General features: G+C 39.8%; 1 protein-coding gene across 1 annotated transcript; it reads right to left on the bottom strand.

Moving 5' to 3' along the window:
- Positions 1 to 396: 396 nt before the first annotated feature.
- rmp24 (ribonuclease MRP subunit p24) lies at positions 397 to 20,893 on the bottom strand. Its single transcript, XM_023412341.2, has 5 exons — positions 20,577 to 20,893; positions 14,847 to 14,875; positions 13,841 to 14,061; positions 1,932 to 2,125; positions 397 to 1,602 (listed from the first exon to the last, which is right to left on the bottom strand). The coding sequence occupies exons 1-5, from the start codon at positions 20,669 to 20,671 to the stop codon at positions 1,440 to 1,442; spliced, it is 702 nt and encodes a 233-aa protein (XP_023268109.1). The 5' UTR covers positions 20,672 to 20,893; the 3' UTR covers positions 397 to 1,439.
- Between the last annotated feature and the right edge of the window lie 60 nt (positions 20,894 to 20,953).

Here is a 20,953-nt window from a genome sequence, read left to right as displayed (position 1 = left end):
CCAGCGCCACCTGCAGGACACGGTCAGTTACTGGCCTGGCTACTAGTTTTTGATTATATAAATTAGTTCTATTTTTATTTGACTATATAGGAAGGCTATATTTTATTCTCTATATACATTAAGCATCTTTGACATAAAAAATTTATTTCTGATAACTGATGTATCTTACAACATCTTAAACCCAGTTTTAAGCTTCCCTTAAAACATAAAATTAAGCTTAAAACTTAATGCCAATAAAAAAAAAAAAAATTCAGCTGGATTCATGATAATAATGATAATTTATATCCATAACTGCTTAGATATGGATATGAACATTGCAGTACTGAGGTTGCAATATAAGAATTTTTTACAGCACTTATTTCAAACGTTCACAGCAAGTACGGATAAACAGCACAGTTTCACAGACTGAAAAGGTTTTTATTTCAGAGAATCAAGATGTAGGCGGAATACAAATGTGAGGTATTTCAGGATTTAAACACATACTGTACATTGAACAGCTAATGAACAACAGGTAGGTAGTCAGGCAGTACAAAATTCAGTAGACATATTTAAATTCCTGCTCTTAACATAAAGATGAAAAGAGTAACCATTCACAAACAACATACCCAAAGAAAATATATATAAGAAAGCCTTGACAATAGGTATTGTCAGTAAGTCTTTGTGTACAGGTTTTAGGCAAATGTGCCTATTCAATGTAAACAACAACTGATGAGTCCCATTTTAGATAATAATCACAAATATCTTCATTGGTGACTTGTACACTCTCAAAATCATTTGTATGCAATTAAAAAAATGTTAAATAGTGTATCAAATCTGTCATGTTTCGCCAGAGCCATCACAAATACACAGACACATCTGGAGAGGGCCAAAAAATAAAGTGAGTGAATAAATTCAAATACAAAAGTTTCAACATCAAGTAGTATGAATACCAAATAGTTTCATATTCATCATATAAATGTATAATTGTAACTTTAGAATAAAAAAAAAATCAAAAATGAAAGGATATTGGCATGTAAACCAGCTCATCATGCCACAAACACCACCACAGAACAAAGATGGCTTTCCTGTGATGTTTCAGCCATTTGATAACTACCGAATAATTCCTCAAACATTCCACTCACAGTAATATCCCCAATTTAGGAGATTATAAGAGGCATGTGCTAAATTAGACAAAAGAAGCATTCTGCTCTGACAGGCTCAGCAGAGGATGCAATAACCCTGATTAATAGGTGAAATAACCAGCCTAATTTCTGCACTTCAGGATTTCAGGAGTGCCATGCCAAACAGCCCAGCAATAGTTGTGCTGGTAGCCAAACTGTAACCATTCCCACAAGGGCTTGGAAACCAAGTTACTGTCTTTAGTTCCCCCTTAGCCTTGGGTGTAAACAGGTTACAACACGGTCAAAACCCTTGTTTTTATATAAGAATATAAAAAACACTCAAAGTGAGGAAAGAAAATCTTTCAAGCCCCCCTTTTTGCTGCCCGGGTTGTCTTCTCGCATGAGAATCTTGCTGAGACGCTGGACGACCCAATTTTTTGGTTTAGATGGAGGCTTGGAGGAAGATGAGCCTGACCCTGAAGTGTTAGAGGACATAGAGGACCTGCAGGGAGAAAAAGAGAGATTTGGTGAGGGAGGAAAAGGAGATATAAAGAGGGGGAGAAAGGAAGAATTAAGATACAGTAACCTGAGATTTTGTTGGTTGGCAGGAAATGTTAAAAGTGTACTGTCAACAAGTATATGATCTGGCAAGAATGAATACCAACACGTACCAATCATACAACTAACTGCAGCTTAATGCTGAATAAATAGAAACTTAATCATTCAAATGCTAACATGCCTGACGCATCATCCTCTCGGATGTCTGTGACACCTCCCGAGTTCAGTCGAGGAAGGTTAGAGCTCAGGAGATATTAATACCAGCAATCTTACCTTGGTGTATGAACAGGTGTCTTGTCTTTGCCAGGAGTCTTGGGGGTAGTCGAGTTGGATCTGCTGGTTAATTGTGGAGTCTTGTGTTTGCCAGCGCTCCCTGGGGTGCTGTGGGTCTTAGCAAGGGTAGCTATAAAGTCCCTATTCATTCCTTTGTGTCTGGATGTCTTATTGCAAGTGTGGCAGGTGGCCATCTGGAAAAAGGAGAGGAAAGGAGCATATGCATTAATATTGCATGCCCTGCATCTATATTCCTCTGATACATAATTAGGTTTTGACGTGAAGGCATACACAGTATCCCAACTACAGATACTTTGCAAAAACTCTTGCAGGATTTCTAAAAGGTGATTGAAACTACTCTAATGTAAATCTAAGATCTATGTTCTTTTGTAATTCTAGCTATTATTTTTTTTTATCAAACCCAGTATTGTCACCGCTGTCTGACTTTCTCTGGGTCACACAAGAGTTTGTTATGAATTAGTCTGGACAGGGACTGCAGCAACAGATTGACTCCAGGGACACAGTGAGCAGGACAAGCTGTGGTTGTGGCAGTCAAGGGGGCTGTAATGAGCACTGCTCCTATGCCCTGGGTGACGCAGGCCAGCCCAAAGCCTCACAGATGTCAAGCACATGTATTGCATCTCACAGCTGAGGAATAGTTCACAATGGTGTCCAGGAAGCAATTTCACGACCGGGACATGATCCACTTAACAGCTGAGACTCTTCCCATCGGCACTGCCAAACATCCCCATGATTATTTTACCTTTGAATGTTTGTATGGTTATGAAAATAACTGGATTAGTTAAAACAGGATGGGAAACTGTGCCTTTAGCCTATGAGAGGGCGAGGAGGGGCTGTTGCCATGCAGGTTCACCTATTCGGGGTATAGATGCTATAAGAGTCGTCAGGCAGCTCTACCCTATGAACCATGTTTAAATACAATTACTTTGACACTTCAGCTGAGTTTACTGCACCTCACTTCACATGAGCAAATTCAAAGCAATTTTCTGACACAGATTACACATGCTCATGCAAACAAACAATTATGAGACTCTATATAAGGCAAAGCATGCAGAGACTTGTGAGAGTTATGAGGCACAACTGTCATGTTTATGAGATTCTCGTGATTGAAGGCAACAATTGGCATCTCAGACGTCTACCTCCAACTGTCTTGTGTCCTAATAAAAAGGTATAGTGGCTGTAACTAGACTATGACTGGGACAAACTACAGTAAAAATCTGTCACGTAGGTTGATTGATGACTGCTGAATCCATAGGAACTAAATAAAGCACAAATCCACAGACACCAAGGTCCATTCCCAAACAGATAATTCAAACCTGCTCTGGTAATCGCCACACTCACTCTTTTACATTTACAACATCTGGCAGATGCTCTTATTCAATTGCTGTCCAGTATTCACACGTAAGACACCATCAAACACATTATCCCAGTGATGAGCTGACACTAAGCACAAAACTAATTACAAGGACTGAGGTTTTTTGTAGTCATTTTTTTTTTTACTCCAGTAAAGAATTAAGCTCTTTAACAAACAGCCTGTTACACTTTTCTTCCTTAAGAAAACTTTCTTCCTTCCTTCCTTTTCCTGTAGAAAATGCAATACAAACTCTTAAGAGCTATTTAGCGTCAATTACGAACTCTTCAACACTCCTCCAAACCGTCAGTCACTTAAGTCCCATCAGTGGCACAAGCCCTCCAGAGTTGCACAAGGTTAAAACTGGTCTAAACAGACCACCACTGCAGAGGTCAGCAGGTCTGAGCCAAGCTGCTGACAGTCCTAAATGCTGATGAGATGGAAAACTCACCGACACGAACGTAGCCATTTCAGATTCTGACAGGTGTCTGTTGGCGACTGTTGGAGAGTTGGGTTTCGATGCACCAGGAGGACTGAGTTCCTCTTTCTTTCTATGTGACAGTGTGTGAAGTGTTTACCACATGAGCCCGCCCGTCCAGCTTTATACAGACCAAGCCCAGCAACCGACCCACCTATCTTTGAGTTAGGGGTGTGGCTCAAAGGAGGACTGACCAATGCAGAGAGAAAAAGGGTCAACTCATCTGTGAGACAGCCAGCACTCTGCTGCTACTTTTCAACAGTGACTCATCCGGACACGTCCTTGTTTGCAAATAAAAATCAACAGGACAAAAAAAAAAAAAAATTCTGAACTTCATCCAAGCAAATCCAAACAAAGAAAGATATGGCTGAAAGTTGTGTTTGAAATCCTTTAAGATAAACATTTTATATATTTTTTCCATTTAATTCTTTTCCTCGTAGAATATATCATGGCCTTGTTTCTGTAGGGTAAATCAAATTTAAATCATTTCTATCTATGTCTATGTACACTAAATTCAAGCCGATAAATGACAATATTGAATTATTGAAGAGTTCAGTGCAGGCCGCATATGAAGCACTGGATGAAATGCTGTGAGAAAACACTTCGCAAACCATTGTGATCATCATTAAAAATGTTTGCTGGTGGTAGTTTTGACTTGTGTTATATGAAATTATTTCCTTATATTGTAAAGGTAAAAATGAATATAACACAAGTAAGTCTGCAGATTTAATTTTCAACATATATAAGAGAAGCTTCAGAGCTGGATACCCAATACATTTCAGCAAAACTGTTGTATTGATCATTAAAAAGCTGTTTTTGCTCAATCATGACCGAATTAACGCAGCGAGGTTATTCTGCAGTCTAAACAGTAAACCATCTATTCTATGCATGAGGTAAGCATTTTAGGTTTTGTGTCCTGTATGGTTCCTGACTGTGATCAAGGAAGTGGTATAAAACTAACTTCTGTCGAACTTCTAAACAGGCAAGCTTCTATTTCAGCAGATGGAGCTTCATCCTAAAAAAAGAACACTCAATAGTAAAAGCCTTTTCATCAAACTCATTATCTCTTCTGAACTTGAAATAACTGGCACTCCTCTAATCTCAGCAAAGCTCTAACCTATTATGATCACAACTGCTGTATAAAAAGAAATAACAAGTCAAAAAGCTGGAAGCGAGTGTATTTAACATATTAAGGTAAAAGTTAGCTGGAGACTATAAAGATGTTCAAGCTTATTATTCAGGAACACACAGTGTGCAGGCTTTTCTTTGTGTCTTCAGCCAAGAAAAATGCATTAATATTACAAAGACATGGCAAAGGATGTTACACTGGCACCACTTTCTGATCATAGAGAGGTATTTCAGAGAAACAGAGGTGATCTATAATGGATAGAGTGGCACTCCACTGGAGGATGTGGGTTCACGTGAAGGATGAAATATCTATCCTACTGACGTGTCCTCAAGCCCAACACTGAATTCATAATGTGTCCGCCACTCTCCACTATAACTAACATTAACACTACTTCACGTTTAAAACTGATATTTGAACTATAATATGTATTATTTGTAAGTCACAAACAACTGGGGAAAACTCTGTTTGGTTTTCTTGCATTTAGAAAAATGTATACTTGGAAAACTGAGTCTGTGTTTGCATCAACATGAAGGATTTCTACAACACTTCTTGCTCACAACTGCAAGGTCAGATGACAGTAACATATTTTTGACATCATTAAAGCTGTCTTAAAATAGATGGAAATGTTAAGAAAATTTTTTTGATAAAAGGCTAAAATGCATTACTATTCATCCATTAAGATTTTAAAATTTGAACCTGGGGTTTTTGTTTTTAGAGAAACTCCTTTTTTTTTTTTAGCAAAGTCAGTGACAGACTGAAAGTGGAATGTGGAAGTACTATATTCAAATTAACACAACATCTATAACTTATGTCATGTGTCTAGTCTTCTGTGCATGTGATAACATGAAAAGTGAAAAGAAACACTCTTTTTTTTTTTTACATTTAATGATGCAGAGCCTGTGACATATCGAACATTTTGTACACTGCATCATTCCAATTTTCACCACATTCCTGTTTATGTCTACATCTATCCGCCTCGATAAGTGTAGTGATGAATAGTGTTGTTCCATTTCACACTGCACTTGCTTTATTGTTATTTAGAACCTTTCCATCCACACCTTCTGTCATTTCCTACTACAATTACCCAATTTCCTCCTGTGGATCATTAAAGGTTCATCTAATCAAACCTAAACAGGATGCTGGTGTCAAATCCTCAAACAAAAACTATTTGTTCCCAAGTTATAAACATCATCTCAGTTGTAACACATATTGTAAGTGATCAGGTCTGTGGACTTTTAGGTGACAGCCTAGATTTTACTGATTTGAACTGAGGCGACTGTCCAATGATTGCCAAGGAGAGAAAAAAAAACACCTTAGCAAAACAAGAGGTTGGGTTCATGGTGAAGTGGATCAAACACAGACAGACAGACAGCTGGCTGCAGATGGATGTTTACAGACAGAATGACCTCATGCTGTTTATCCTTTTGTCCTGGTCCCACTATCATCAGCTGGCCTGAGCTGAGGCGCTGATATCACAGGCTCTAAGAAAGGAAACCTTTACCCAGTGAAGGTATATGTATGTGCACGTGCACAGAAAAGCATAGCGGAGAGACTAATCGGACCAAGTTCGACAATACGAAAGAGTCGACAAAGTGACTCTGTCCATTCCGAAACAACATGTATGGTATGGCTGCTGCATAGTGATGAGAGATCATGGGAACCTGAAATGAAAATCCCACCCATCACGTGTACCCATTTAATTTACGCTAATCCTTTGACATGTAGTGTATGCACTTAGAGGGGCACACGTGAGCTGGTGCCACAGAGAGATTTCATTTCCTCATCTTGGGCTGCTCGTCCTGGCAGCAGACAGACCTACACAGTGGTCAGTCAAACATATGGCAGCGGTGACATGTTGGAGCTTCAGGGTATGAAGAGATTAAACAACCACCTATACACAGCTGGGGGAATATTAAGGACAATAAGTTTTTGCAGAAACTCGAATTTCTGTTTGGGAAATCTAAGTTCACCATACGGTCAGAGGAAAAAAACACCACTTGTGATTCCAATATTTAAATGAAATCCACTGTTCAAGAAACATAGCGAATAGCAATCTAGCAAAACCTCTGACCTGTGAATATATTCTCTCACCTGGTCAGCCTTGACCTTTCACCCTACTCCCGTCTAAACAATAAGAGAAGCCTGGTTTCTGTCTTACAACATTTGCATGCTTGTGTTTGTGTTCAACGGGAAATGTGAACCCACACACACAGTCACACTCACAGATACACTTAACCTTGATCCTGCACACATATATCACAGATATTTAGCTCTCGCAATCCGGCATGCACGTGGAATGTCAGCACCTACTAAATCATAAAAAGAGACAACATGCAATCATTATATACCTCGATAACAGCAGCTATTTATGGCTTCTTTATGCCATTTTGAAGTCAGAATAAACCTGCTAATTCTCATGTGTGTCTGCAGTGAAAGCTTGAAAAGCAGTCAGGGCTCACTTGCATGCCAACAAATCAGCAGTCATCCTTTAATTTATGAGCTCTGACACGCATCCCATCTCAGTTTACATGAATGAGCATGAATAATAGTCTGAGCTTTTATTCATCAAAGGATTCAGCAATAGTTCATAAATTTGACAACTCTCAGTGAGATTGTGCTGCTTTATATCGTTTAGCTGAAACTCAGTTGACTGTATGTGACTTAATATTGTGAGAAATGAGACAAGGGAGTTTAGTCTTGTGAGTTTAACAATTTTAAACAAGTCTGAACCTAATCAACACAGAAACCTTTCCAGACCTTTCACATTTATTTTTTCTTACAGAAACATACATTCCACCATGTGACATGCAATCCTACACCCTGAGATGACTCTCAAAAATAACATTGGTTCTGAGAATTAAAAGTTAAATTGCATGTGAAATAGTGGAAATGGCACACAGACACACAAACACTAGCAGACCCACATAAATCGATTCTGCAGATGGACCCTTCTGTCTATAAATAGCCCCTGCGCCATAAATACCTCCCTTCCTGTCTTTCTCTTTCTGCTGCCAGAGGTCAGCGTGGGTTGATTAGTTTGACCTTCGCAGTACGATACCACCCAAGAGGAGGAAGATGAGCCCTCTAACAAGGTGAGAGACCAAATTAGGCGCCTATAAGAGCCTTTGAATTGAACATAAGCCTGACAAAGTAAGCGGGTGTTACGTGTCGATTGTGTGTCAGAGTTTTCAGAATCACTCTGTGTGTGCGTGCGTTCAAAAGCATGAACATCTGCATGCATTGTGTGCAAAAGTCATTTGAGAGCACATCAATACGACACAATAATGCTGAAAGCAGAAGAGCAGTTGGGGGATCAATACGAGGCAAGCAGTGTAAACTTTCCTCTAACTATGGCCTTGCACTGTGATGGTGCTGGCAACCATTTAGTCACTCTGTCTGGAGGCCGACTGCCCAGTAAATACACAGAGACACCTGATCTGAATGCGGAGCTGCTACACAGTGCCATTTTAAAATGATGTCATATCTGTTTCTCCCTCTTTTTCTGTCTCCGCCGGCGGTGATAAAGGTCACATTTTATCCTGCATCACACCGCTAGGTTTGCCTCAAAACAAAACAGGCTGGAGGAAAGATATCAAGGTTTCAACTGATGATTTATCCATAGCCCCCAAACAGCAGGATTTATCCAGTTAGCCAAATTAGATGTAAGAATAATATGTTATTCATGATGCCTTGAGTCTTTTGTCAATTATATAAGATCTTGGATGCCTCTAAAAAAAGTTTGATAAAGTTCTTTCAGATATAACATATTATCTTGGGGAGGCTTTATCAGCTTGAAATCATGGTTTGAATTTATTTACGAAATTAACCCTGCTTGATGGCTTATTCATTAGTAGTATTAGGCAAAATAAATGTTCATTTAAATTATTTGACGGTACTAGGTAGAACTCCAATTTAAAAAATGTCTTTTACCCGAGGACACACCTGGACAACCCAGGTGTGCTGCAGCTGCTCGGAGTTTTGCGGGTTTCAAAACTAAACAAAACAGCTAATGACTAAAGACTTCATAACAGATTTGTGATGAATACCACTGATGTGCACACATGCTGATCAGTTAAAGGAATATACTGTAAATACTGGTGAATGAGGATCCAAACAGTGGCGCCTTCCAAACCTTGGCACTACTGCTAGTTTACAGTTAAACTAACAGTAGGGATTGCCAAATTCCAGAGTAGACTTTTAATAGTGCCGATGAAACGAAATGAAGTGAGACACAGGGGCTAATTGAGAGATGACATGCTGTTATGGTGTGGCATCAGGTTCTCTCTATGGGGTTTATCCTGCTTGAGAGTTGGGCTACAAACATGATGACAGCAGGGAGTTGAAACTGCATCTGATCCTAGCCCAAGGATTATTGAGTATGTGTGTGTGTGTGTGTGTCGGAAGAAAACAAACGAACATGCATGCATTCTGAGTAGGTGTGCGTTACATGGTGCATTTTTTAAAAAATACTTCAGCACACACTTCTAAATCCCTACACACGTGAGACATAAGTGAGTGTAAGTCCCAGCGTGCCTCCTTTGTTTGTCTCAAAAAAAAGCTCAAGGCCAGTTGCCCATGACTGTTGCTGTTCCACATTCCCTCCTGACCTTTCTCTACCCCAACACAACCCTCCCCCTCTTGTCATCCTGACACTCGCTGCCTACCCTTGAGGTGTCAAAACCCCTGGTGGAGCTTTTTCCTCTTCCCTGAGAGCCAACAGGCAAAGCACCATCCAGAGGCCATCCAGACATCGCTGTCTCCTCTTTCCTGTCATCTCAAGAGGCACATTCTCCAGCAGCATTAGTCCCGTAAAGATAAATATGACAGAGGGATGTGGTGAAGAGATGGCCAAGAATGGAAAGAGGAGAGGAGAAAGATGAGGATAAAACGAGGGGGGAAGGAGGGCGGTCATGAGTTGTGGTAAAAAGAATGACAGGGATTGGAGAACGTGAGGAAAAACGGAAGAATATGGGATGAGGGGATGAGAGGTGGTCAGTGAGGTCAAGAAGAAGTGGAGACATAAATTACAAAGAGAGGCTGGACTCATGTCAGAAAGAAATGGCCCTTCTGGGAAAATGGAGCGATTTTCCAACCACTTATGTTCTGTCACTTTGTTTATTTTTTATTTTTCTTGTTCATCTTTTATTCTGAAAAGAAGTGTTGTCAGCAAATGGCATTGTGACTAGCACACTCAGTGAACATGTCTATGCATCTGTCTTGAAAATAGAGCCATTCCAAATAAAACAAAACATGAATATACTGTATATAACCAAGGACAAGCTAGAACTGTGTCCTTTTTTTCTAGTAACAAACAAGCCTGCTGGGAAGTATAAATCTACACACAAGGAGAGAGAATGGAAGAATGAAGGAGGAGGAGAGTGTGCTGTCCTTCGCTCCATTTAGGGTCTTTATCTCTCTTGAGGGGCTACAATCCAACTTATTTCCATAACCACTGCTAGATAACCTGGTCTGCATGCACAAACACACCCGATTAATAGTACCTCTATGACACAACTTCACAGGGCTGAGGAATCCATCCTGAGGGCAGAACATCCTAAAGGGAGAGCAATATGGTGTGAAATGGAAGGGATTTACACCCTGGAGTATAAATACTGTACAGTGTTCATGTGTGAGTGTGAATATGCATCTCCTGGTCATGTGTTTCTGTTTGTATGATGCTTTTATACTTATATTTAGTTAAGACAGGGACACTTCCTTAAATTCAATACACATAGAGTGCAGTAGTGTGCAGTATGTATGAACTATTCAAGTACAGTAAATAGTAGTACGCAGTATACCAATTGTTTGGAACACAAAATATTTCACTCACAAAAGCTGGAAAGACTTTGTGAATGAAATGTGGTGTTGATCAACAATTTAAACTAATCCAGATTAAAAAAAACAACAACAAGCTCTTCAAAGTGTTCCATAACACCTCTCATCCGCAGCATGATCCCAGAAGTGTTTTGACACTCGAAAGAACATCGGGAACTCAAGCAAACACAGATATCTGCGTCTGCAAATACTCACACCTCGTTTTTAAATAAACATCTACCTCACGTCACACACAAAAAGGAATGAATGCGGCAATAAATTTATACAACAGTTTGTTTTGCTTATTTCTCCAATAAACCCTTCGCTGCTTCCTGTGAGTGTCACGTGACTGACAGTAAGAAGAGCAGAATATTGTGTGCCATAACACTCGACTCTGGAACACAGAAATGAATGATGAGCCACTAACAAATTAAAGTCTTGTGGTTAAATTATCAGGGAGTTTTCAAGATCTGTGGACTATGTTTTTTCATACAGTTAAAATATCAAAAACCATCTTCTCATAAATGACATAAATGGCACGATAATTATAAAAAAAAAAAAAAACACACATTACTTCTGATTCTCCCACATCTTTTTCTTTAAGGAGGAGAGGAGTGGATGCTAATCTCTTTGTTCAGGCTCTCGTGCTGAGCCTCTCTCCCTGGCAGGGTTGCTGTGCTCTGTTCATCAGCATGGAGCCAGAGAAGCAAAGAAGCACTCTGCATTCCCTCTCTTATCTCTCTGCTCCACAACTCTGCATTTTAAGGGTATCGCCTCGCTCTCACCCTTCTGCCGAGCACAGGTGTATGGCGTCTCTCACATGTGGCTTGACTTGTTGCCCCTCCACTTTATGACGGGCGAGTGACCATGAAAACACAGGGTAAAAATACCTTGGAGGACATGTTCAGGGTGTATTGGTTTACTAGGAAGTCACGTGATGAACAAGCATCAACATTCCCCGTGATGACCAAAACACTGTTGACAAATGAGTAAGAGCAGAGCTGCAGAGTCACGGCCGAGAGAGAGGCCCCTTCGTGTACAACACACGATATATTTATGTTTCACTGAGTGTGACGTGTCAGACGTTACATAGGAGAGCAAAACACAGGTATAGTTTATGGATTTGGTTGCTAGTCAGCTAGCTAGTAATAAATCCACCATTAAAATTTTTTCTTAGTAGTTACAGTTAGTAGCTACAAGTTAGTTTCGAGCTAGTGATTTACTAAACTGGGTTGCACCATCTAAACTACAAAAAAATGCCTTAGCTAGTAAAGACTTTAGTACTGTGTAAATTGGCAGCTAGTCATCCTCTGAAGCACCGTCCAATTAAAAGTTATCAACTATGTAAACAGGAAGTCACCGTAGCATCACATTTAAAAAAAAAAAAAAAAAACAGTTTGAGAGGCCAAGATTTACCTGATAATCCTTTGTTAAAGTAGGTATAACCATATTTGTATTGTGTCATATATGAATAAATGGAGAAATTTGTTTCAGAATAACCAGAACGGTTGTAGTTAAGAGTGAGAGCAACGTTATTTAGTCAGCTTATTCTCATGTCATTTGTGTAACGTTTTGTAGTTATTATTTATATATTATATTATTATATATGTAGTATATTGCGTTTATTAAGAAATCTTCCCAGCTTCCCATCAATATTAAACAACATTAATCAGATGTCAGCTCAGTCATGTCGAGCAGTTGCTGTAACTGGGTGAGGTGTAACTTCTTATGTATGTATTGAGTTTTCGAAAACTATTAGTTGGATGTTTTTTAGATGGTTTCTTTCTCAAGGTCGATGTGACATGACACCACACAGCATTACATAACACTATCAAAAAGGTCATGTATCCACTGTTAGCACATTTCCTATACTTTCCCATCATTTGACTTTTCCTGTTCACCTTTTTCTATGTACTTTCCACTCTCTTGAATATTCTAATTATCATCGTCTTTTTTTTATTTATTTTTTTCTGTTCCTTTGTTATTCTCCTCCATGTCTCTCGCTACCTTTTTGTATTCCTGCTCCCTCACTCCATCTTCGTCTGCCTCTTTGCCCCCAGAGTCAACAGACATATAGTGGAGAGTGGGTTCAGAGTGCTTTGTGCAGTGAATACCTGGGACACCTGCATACTAAACGAGCCCAACCAGATTTTAATGAGGCAGCAGCAGCAGCATTTCCACTCGGGCTGCTCTTCATTAGGGTTGATGTCAGATCACCAGAGAGGCTCTCCAGTGGTTCTCTCCTATCATTGCTCTCTGATGCGAGGGGGGATGCCACAAGCTCCACCGCCAGTTTCCTCATCTAAATGGGCTTATCAGTGGAGTGGATGGGTGCTGGCCAAAATAAGCTTTCCAAGTTGTTTCTGACTGGTGCTATCCATTAAGAGGAAAGACAAAAAGGACCACTATAACAATTTTGGGGGCAGTGGGAGGGAACAGGGTGAGTATTGACAAGGCACAGTCTGGCAACATTAGTTCTCTTACAGTTAAGCTTAATGGGATCACTGTAAAGGCTGTAACGATGAGTGGAGCACCATAATGAAACCAGACTCTTTCTGTGAAATGAATACAAATGCCTTCATCAATCTTAAGAGCAACAACGGCTAGAAACAACAACAACAAGAGACAACAAAGAGCTTGTTGAAGTTATAATAAATAATAATGTGATACATTTTGATCACCACTTGGAAATTTGTTTATGTCTTAGCTCCTTCATAGGTCAGACGTCAACACCAGTTACAGAGTAAGTGTCCAGCTCAAAGACTACGCAAGAGGCTTGACTCCAGGATTACCAACAATATATATTTAAAAAATTTTTTAAAAAAAACGACCTAAAACACACAAATTGCTTGAGGTAAATAAGAAACTATGAAATTACAGTTTTCCAGCAGGTGTTTTTCCTAAATACCAATAACAGCATCTGACTCAAAACTCCTACTGAAGTCAGGCTATAAAAACCACCGCACCATCCCTCCATCTAAACCTCCCCTTAGTTCAACACTTCTACAGCAGAGGACAACAGATCAAGCATTCAACCATGATGTTTTTCTGCAAGGATAATATGCTGCAGTGCAGTACAACCAGGTCTGTGGGGTTGTAGCGTTTTGTCTTCTCACCAGTACTGAGGAGGACTTTTGGAAGTGATGCAGCAGATTTTTTTGCACCAAGCTGAGTCGTTTCCCCCGGGCCTTTCTACGCAGGATGCTCTGCACCCGTGCTGATGGACGCTGCTTGGGCCGCAGTCGCATCCGGTGATTGTCAGGCTGCAGCCACTGATAACAGTACGGACACACCAAGGTGTTCTGCAACAGACGGGGGCATTTCTGCTTCGGTGGTGCTGAGAAGAGGGAAGAGACAAATTATATAAAACCTGTCAGCAAATATTCTGGTGCAGTCATGCATATTTCTTTTCAACAAAAGAATACCCAGGTAGATTGAGAATGAGTTTGTTAATTGTTTTCCAACCCTTTATGTGAGCATATTAAGCAAAAACGCAAGGAAATATCTGTTTAAGACAAGTAGTTGAAAGATCAATGTCGGAAATAATCATTTTAGCAGCTGCATAGAGATTCTGTGCTAAAACTTCATTACAACGTCTCATCTTTATATATCCACAGAAAAACAATCTGGATTGCAATATATTTGTCATTCCCAAACAACATTTTGCAAAATTCTGTTTATTCTCTCAACATCCAGACTTCATAAGTCACATTATCATTTCTTGCAACAAGCAATTAAGTTCTCCAAATGGACCAATGAACAAATGCCATGTTACTCTCTTTGGGACCAGTCCTGGTGTTATTTGGAGGAGAAAAGCCTGAACAGCCTTACTAAATAGCACCACTACCTATTGATGTGGTTTTAGCTGGCATGTGTCTGTGTGTGTTTACGATTGTGTGTGTGATCCCATCAGGCAGTCTGCCACAGACAGCTGGCTGACTCAGTGTGTTTGGCTAAGGGTTTAGTGAGGTTTATCAACCTTGACAAACCGGTGACAAGGTCCTACTTACTATTGCTCTACATGACTATTACACTCCAGGGCATGATTGATGAAAACATGCCAAAATGAAGTTATAAATTAAAATGGAGTTTCTTTAAGGATGCACAGGCTTTTTAACTTACCATTCACAGTGGCATTCAAAGGCCTCTGCCTAGGGAAGAAAAAGATGATAGAAGATCAGACACTGGAGGAGAGATTTATACGTGAGAGTGAAAGTAATTTGTAAGTGGGATTTAATCTTAAAAATTATAATATCTTCTCTTTAAAAGATAAAGTTTCTGGTTGGTTTGCTCTAAAATACTGGAGAAAATCATTTATAAATAATTCAACATGCACATTTGTGTATTTTAAAATGCCCTTGTCAATTTGCAATAGAACAGCTCCTTTCACACTGGAACAATGTCATAAACAAGTTAAGAGCTTAAGAGTTAAGAGAATATTTGGACTAATTTTCTTCCACATAATTATCAGTTTAAATAATTTAGTGAAATAATCTCGGAGTTAAGAATTCTATTAAAATACATCCATGCAAATAGATCCATTAAGATATGGAAACACCAATTTGGAAAAAAAAAAAAAAAAAAAACAGAAAGCCCTTCCCATTTTGTGTATTGGAAAACATGCAACCGGAAAAGCAAATAGGTCTCTCCCAAACAATATAGGGCAACTCTCCAAACCATTTCAAAGCCCCCCTCCTCCTGCTAGGCTGCCTCCAGTTTTGGAACTCTCGCAATCAGATATTTTTGCCAACATTTCAACTAAGCCACTGCTAAGTCACCCTAAAATTAGCTGCAGGCTTAAATCAATGAAGGGAAATTTGCTGTCCGGCAGCACGTGTGGCAGGGACAGAGACAGGAACAGGGCTGGCTGTTTATGGAGAGGAGGGAGAGACTTAATCTGGAGTTGACCCGCTGGCTGCTGCGGTGGCGGCTGGCAGCAGACGTTTGTTGTCACTCTCCACTTGCACTCTCAATCACCCCGTATGTGAAATGGTGCATCACACTGCAGGTTGATGTTGGATGCAGCTCCACTCACTCATCCCACAGTCTGAGTCACTTTCCCTTGACCCCCCCGCCCCCCCCCAATTTAATAATCAGTGACTGGATTAAACTGTCATATTATATAGAAGCCCTGTCAGAATATGCTGGGAATGAAGAGACGCTGAGCGAAGCTGGCGTGGTGGATTGTGACTCTGTAGAGGACTGATAATGACTCATGGATGTTGGGCAATTCCCCAGACACTTTTGCTTGTCATTCAGAAAGCCTTTTTCATTATTCTTAGCTGATAGAAAAGTCATCTTCAGAAAGTTTTGCAGGTTTTGAATACATTTCCTGAAGTGGCTGCTTCACTATTGATAATCAGTGCTCATTAGATCCACTTGACACCAGTGATGAATGTATTTTGACTAAATAAAACACATTTTTAATTTCCTGAAAGTACTAACAAAAGCAAACCCTCTGAAAAAGCTCCTGTTAAAAAAGCTATGAACAAACCACTAAAGACTTGAATATAAAGAAGCTGGATTCTTGAGAAAATTTGTTTTCCTGCGCCCTCCCTTCCTAATGCTCCCCTGATGAGCCAACTCTCAGAAACTGTACACCGCAAAGACCTCTTCCACTAATCTTATTAACATACTTGTCATGCTTCTCCTTTTAAGTGCACACTTAGTTGTGGTGATGAACACAAGAATTTGGCTCTACACACGGACTGCTGACAACTGGGAGATGCTATCAAAAAGCCCCAGAAGATGCAAAAAGGGTGGGGGGTGGACATTATGACATAATGTGTTGGCTACAGAGTGATATTGTAATTAGAGACAGAAGTGCTGGCTGAGGCAAAACACACAAAATTAAAAGCATTATGAACATATTATTGCTACCATCAGGGAAAACAGTGCGGCTGCTGGCAAATCCTGAAAAACCTTCACAGATGCTTGTAAACATTTAGACACAGTGGCCAGGCACAGACAGTGGTGTGGTCAGTGTCAATCGGTGAACACTGTAGATACTGTATCCCTCTAGAGCACAGATTGGCAGGGTCCCATTTATCAGCTGGATGTGACAGAGAAAGAGACCAGCAGGTGCCTCCAAGTCTGGGGCTCTGGGTGTATGGGTGAGGACGTCAGCGGGCTCCTGCTGAGAGAGGCCGTAAGATGAGATACAGTACGAGAGGAGGTGAGAGCCAGTGGTGGATGAATGGGGTAAGGCAGTGATTGTGGAAGGAATGAAAAACATAGTGATTGATTTAAAAAAAGAAAAAAAAAAAAAAAAAAGTTAGTGACTGTCGTATTAATGAAATGGATGAAAAGAAGGGTTCAATTAAATAAAAGCGCCTCCATCCACAGCTTTATGGCTGAAACAATTACTCAGAAAGACAAAATCAATTGGCAACTATTTTCATAAGTGATTAATCATTTTGTTCATTTTTCAAACAAAACAGCTTAACAATCACTGATTCCAGCTCCTCAAATATTATGATTTGAAGCATCTGTTTGAAATACATAACAGTAAATTGAATATCTTTCATTGCTAGACTGTTACAAGTTATTTGGATACATTACCTTGGTCTCTGAGAAATTATAAGGAGCATTTTTCTGAAATTTTACACAACCACACAACAATCAATTCATTAATTAACAAAATAACAGGCGGATTGTATCAGTCAGTTAAAGCCCTCCTCTGCTTTCATTAAATTCTTCCCAACACAGATATTCACTAATTAATCAAAGTTCCAGTTAATGGCTAATGTTGGATAATCACTGATATCAGAAGAGAAAACATGTTGGCCGTGTATGAAGAAAAACCTTGGGTACATAATGAACAAAAGCACTGGAGGCTATTTAAAAACCAACACATCATGACACTTTTTGTCCAGCAGACATCCTGCATACTTTGGTAATCAGAGCACTCAGTGAGGCTTTAGTTACTAGACACAGAACTATGATTACAAACTTACTGGAAAACAACTTCACTAGTCTGGCAATGTGAGCCACAATTAAGGGACATCAGCTCACACACAACAAGCGCACACACGTGCACATACACGCACACAACTCACACACACTGACCTGGCAGAGGGTGAAGACAGTGGCAGAAGGCAGTAACAAGATCTCCAACAAATATGTTTAGCAGTGTGTTTGAGCAATGACACGCACCCACGAAACAAACAAACACTGCAGTGATGCATGAGCCAAAACCATAACTGGAGAAAGAGAGGACACTGGAAACCCCCAGAACACAGAGAGACCGCTGAGGTTCATTGGGACCAATAACATCATCAACACACACCAACCACGTATGCCAGCCATTTGAGTGGATGATGACAAAAACATTTTCATTTCCACTCAATTAACTCATTGACTGTGCATCCAAGACGTCTATCTGAAACATTAATTCTTAACAGTAATTTCCTTCCTAGTATGCTCTCCATATTATCTCTTTGGCTTAATTAGCTCATCACACTAAGTGTAAATTTTGGATGTGGCTGCTAATTGTGTCTTGTCTGCCAGGCACTTTGGCATGAAACCAATCAGGTCTTACAACCAGTGTCCAAACATTTAGATTCGTGTCTTGCCTGTTGGACAGCTGCTCGTAGTTAAATGTGGTCAAAATGTTCTCTATAACCACAGCTCATCATAGCCAAAGAATCTGGGGAACAGATCAATGTACAGTCATGGTCGTAAGAACTATTTTAAACTGCCCAGCAATGAGTCCTGACCTAAATCTCATTGAAAATCTTTGGAGAGAGATGAAATCTGCCACTGCAAAAATGACTCTTGCGAATTTAAGAGCTTGTACACATAGCAATGAGTGGAAAATACCAATATTTGGTGAAGCACCCTCCACCAAATACCTGGTGAAGGGTGCCAATAATTGTGTCCCGGGTATATTTTGTGTTTTGTATTATCATGTCACTGTTATACAAGGTTTTTTTTTTTTTTTTTTCAGTAACCCTGGACATGTTATTAAAATAATGTGGTTATACAAAATTGGTTAATTTGCATTTATTTCTGAAGATATTCATAATTATGTACTGGAAATTCAGGGGTGCCAATACTGTCAACCATGACTGTCTTAAAGGAGTAGTGGGCTCACGCATCCGTAAAATGACCCTGACTTGGGTTTTACTATAAAAACCTCTGGTTTTGTTTCCATTCATAGTTCTGCCCACAAATTTCCTGGCTCAGGTGAAAGGGAAAACAAGCTGGAGGATACAGGGACATGGCAGGAACCCAAATCAAACATGAGCCACACACACACACACACACACACACACACACACACACACACACACACACACATAATTACACCTGTTAGATTCATTAATATCCACATGATAAAGAAATTTGAACACCCAAGTCTGTACACCTGTAAGTGTGCATGGTCCACGTGCGCGTACGCGCGCACAGACACGCGTGCGCACACACACACACACACACACACACTCACTCACTCACTCACTCACTCACTCACTCACTCACTCACTCACTCACTCTCTCTCTCTCTCTCTCTCTCTCTCTGACTAAGGCTTAAGTGGATTTTTTCAGAAATTACTTTTGGCTTTCACTTTCCACACAATAAGGCAATCACCACTGTGTGGGATATGCCATCAGAAGAAAATGGAATAGATTCCAATTTTGGCAGAAGCAACAAAACTGAAGCAGTGGACTGTAAATGATCAAATAAATTAGAAACTGGCATTAATTACTATTGTGTTATTCTAATAGGAATGAAAAGACTTGACTACAGGAGGCTAATTAGATAAAGACAGTTGGTGCGTTGGGAAAGATTTGGTGTTCTGTATGGGTCCTTTTACAACCATGAAAAGGATATAGGGGAAAAAAGAGGCTTACAGACTACCTGGCTCACAGTTTTGTTTTCTTCATACTGCTCTCATTTTTGTGCTTGTTGGGAAGGTAGTGTAACTCCACCAATGAAATCTGCTTCACGCTACAGCTGCATGAGACTGAATGACAGTCAAGTCTGTTACAGTAGCACAGACATGCTGCACAGACTTACCCACAACACCTACACAAGAGCAGCCACTGGACTTAAAACTGGCTCATGTCCAACTTCAATAAACCATTCAACAAAAATAGCAGTAAGATAAACGATGGATGCCAATTCTCAAATACCTGATGATATTCAGCCCTTGGAACAGTAGTTCAATATTAGAATAACAATCACAGCAGAGCTCTACCACCAGAGTTTCCCTTTTAGTCCTCTCAAACTGACAGGTCTTTTGTAGTATTACACATCAATTAAATTTGTCATTGATGTTTTCTGACACTGTTTTAGGTCTATAAGCATCATTATTTGTTAACACGCCAGTAAAACAGTTTAGTCATTTTTTAATTTCTAAATGAAACTCATAATTTTTTATGTGTAAATGAATGAAATAACAAACTACTACCACTCTACTACCATGTCTGCTTAATTCATATTTTGTCAAAATTCGGTCAAGTTCCCTGTAGGTACAGGAGTAACAGACGGGAACCTAAAGTGAAATCTTAAATCACACCAGTCATTATTTACCACTGACTTCCTGTGGAAACATCTACAGAATATATTAGTATAGCATAATATTTTTTAAATAATATATTTTTTCGTTCGGGGTATTGGAAGTTTCTAGACACCACTCCGGGAGAAATTAATTTAAAAAATGTATAATGTTACTTCCTTCAACCGCCTTCAACAAAAAATTAATTTCCCGGACAGGAAGTAAACCGTTAACACTGGTCGAGCTCTTCCCCCTAGCGTCTAGAAATCGCCATTACAACAATATAGGACAGAAAGTAAGCGCTAAACCGTCAAACTGCAATTCATGAAGGATTTTAAACAAACTTTCTTACAGGAAGAACCGTGACAGCTCCGGACATGTTTCTTTATACAGCAGAGAAGCGTCTAACAGAAAGTTGGTAGATTTTGCGTCGGTAGTTGTCTTCATTTTCAAACAGTGTCCTGCTACGACGTGTGAAACTCCGCTGTTCAAACCTCTTCTTCGTTTACGTGCTCAGCAAATTGGAAACAAATGATAAAACAGCGTCCACACGCACGAGTGGAGCTGTTAAAGAGCGACTAAAGAGTGTGGAAATGTGTTATTTTGGTATGGATAAAACTAACGTTACCGCTAGGTTGCTACACGACAGAAATCCACGTTGGGTCGCGAGATTCTGACGCTTCTTGTGGTGCATTGTGGGAAAGGGAGTCAATCAAAAGCACTGCGGAA

Source organism: Seriola lalandi, unplaced genomic scaffold, assembly GCF_002814215.2.
Source record: "Seriola lalandi dorsalis isolate HSWRI2012SDOR001 ecotype SW California unplaced genomic scaffold, Sedor1 jcf7180002054476, whole genome shotgun sequence".
NCBI lineage: Eukaryota > Metazoa > Chordata > Actinopteri > Carangiformes > Carangidae > Seriola > Seriola lalandi.
Note: the sequence above shows the minus strand (reverse complement) of the source record. Positions and strands in the feature narration are given on the sequence as shown.

Bases quoted from the DNA above. Each gene is read 5' to 3' on its own strand.
- rmp24 (XM_023412341.2), bottom strand. From the start codon at position 20,671: ATGAAGACAACTACCGACGCAAAATCTACCAACTTTCTGTTAGACGCT. The intron at 14,876-20,576 runs GTAAGAAAGTTT...TTTCTTCCCTAG, and splicing joins GAGCTGTCACGGTTCTTCCT to GCAGAGGCCTTTGAATGCCA. The intron at 14,062-14,846 runs GTAAGTTAAAAA...CCCTCTTCTCAG, and splicing joins TTTGAATGCCACTGTGAATG to CACCACCGAAGCAGAAATGC.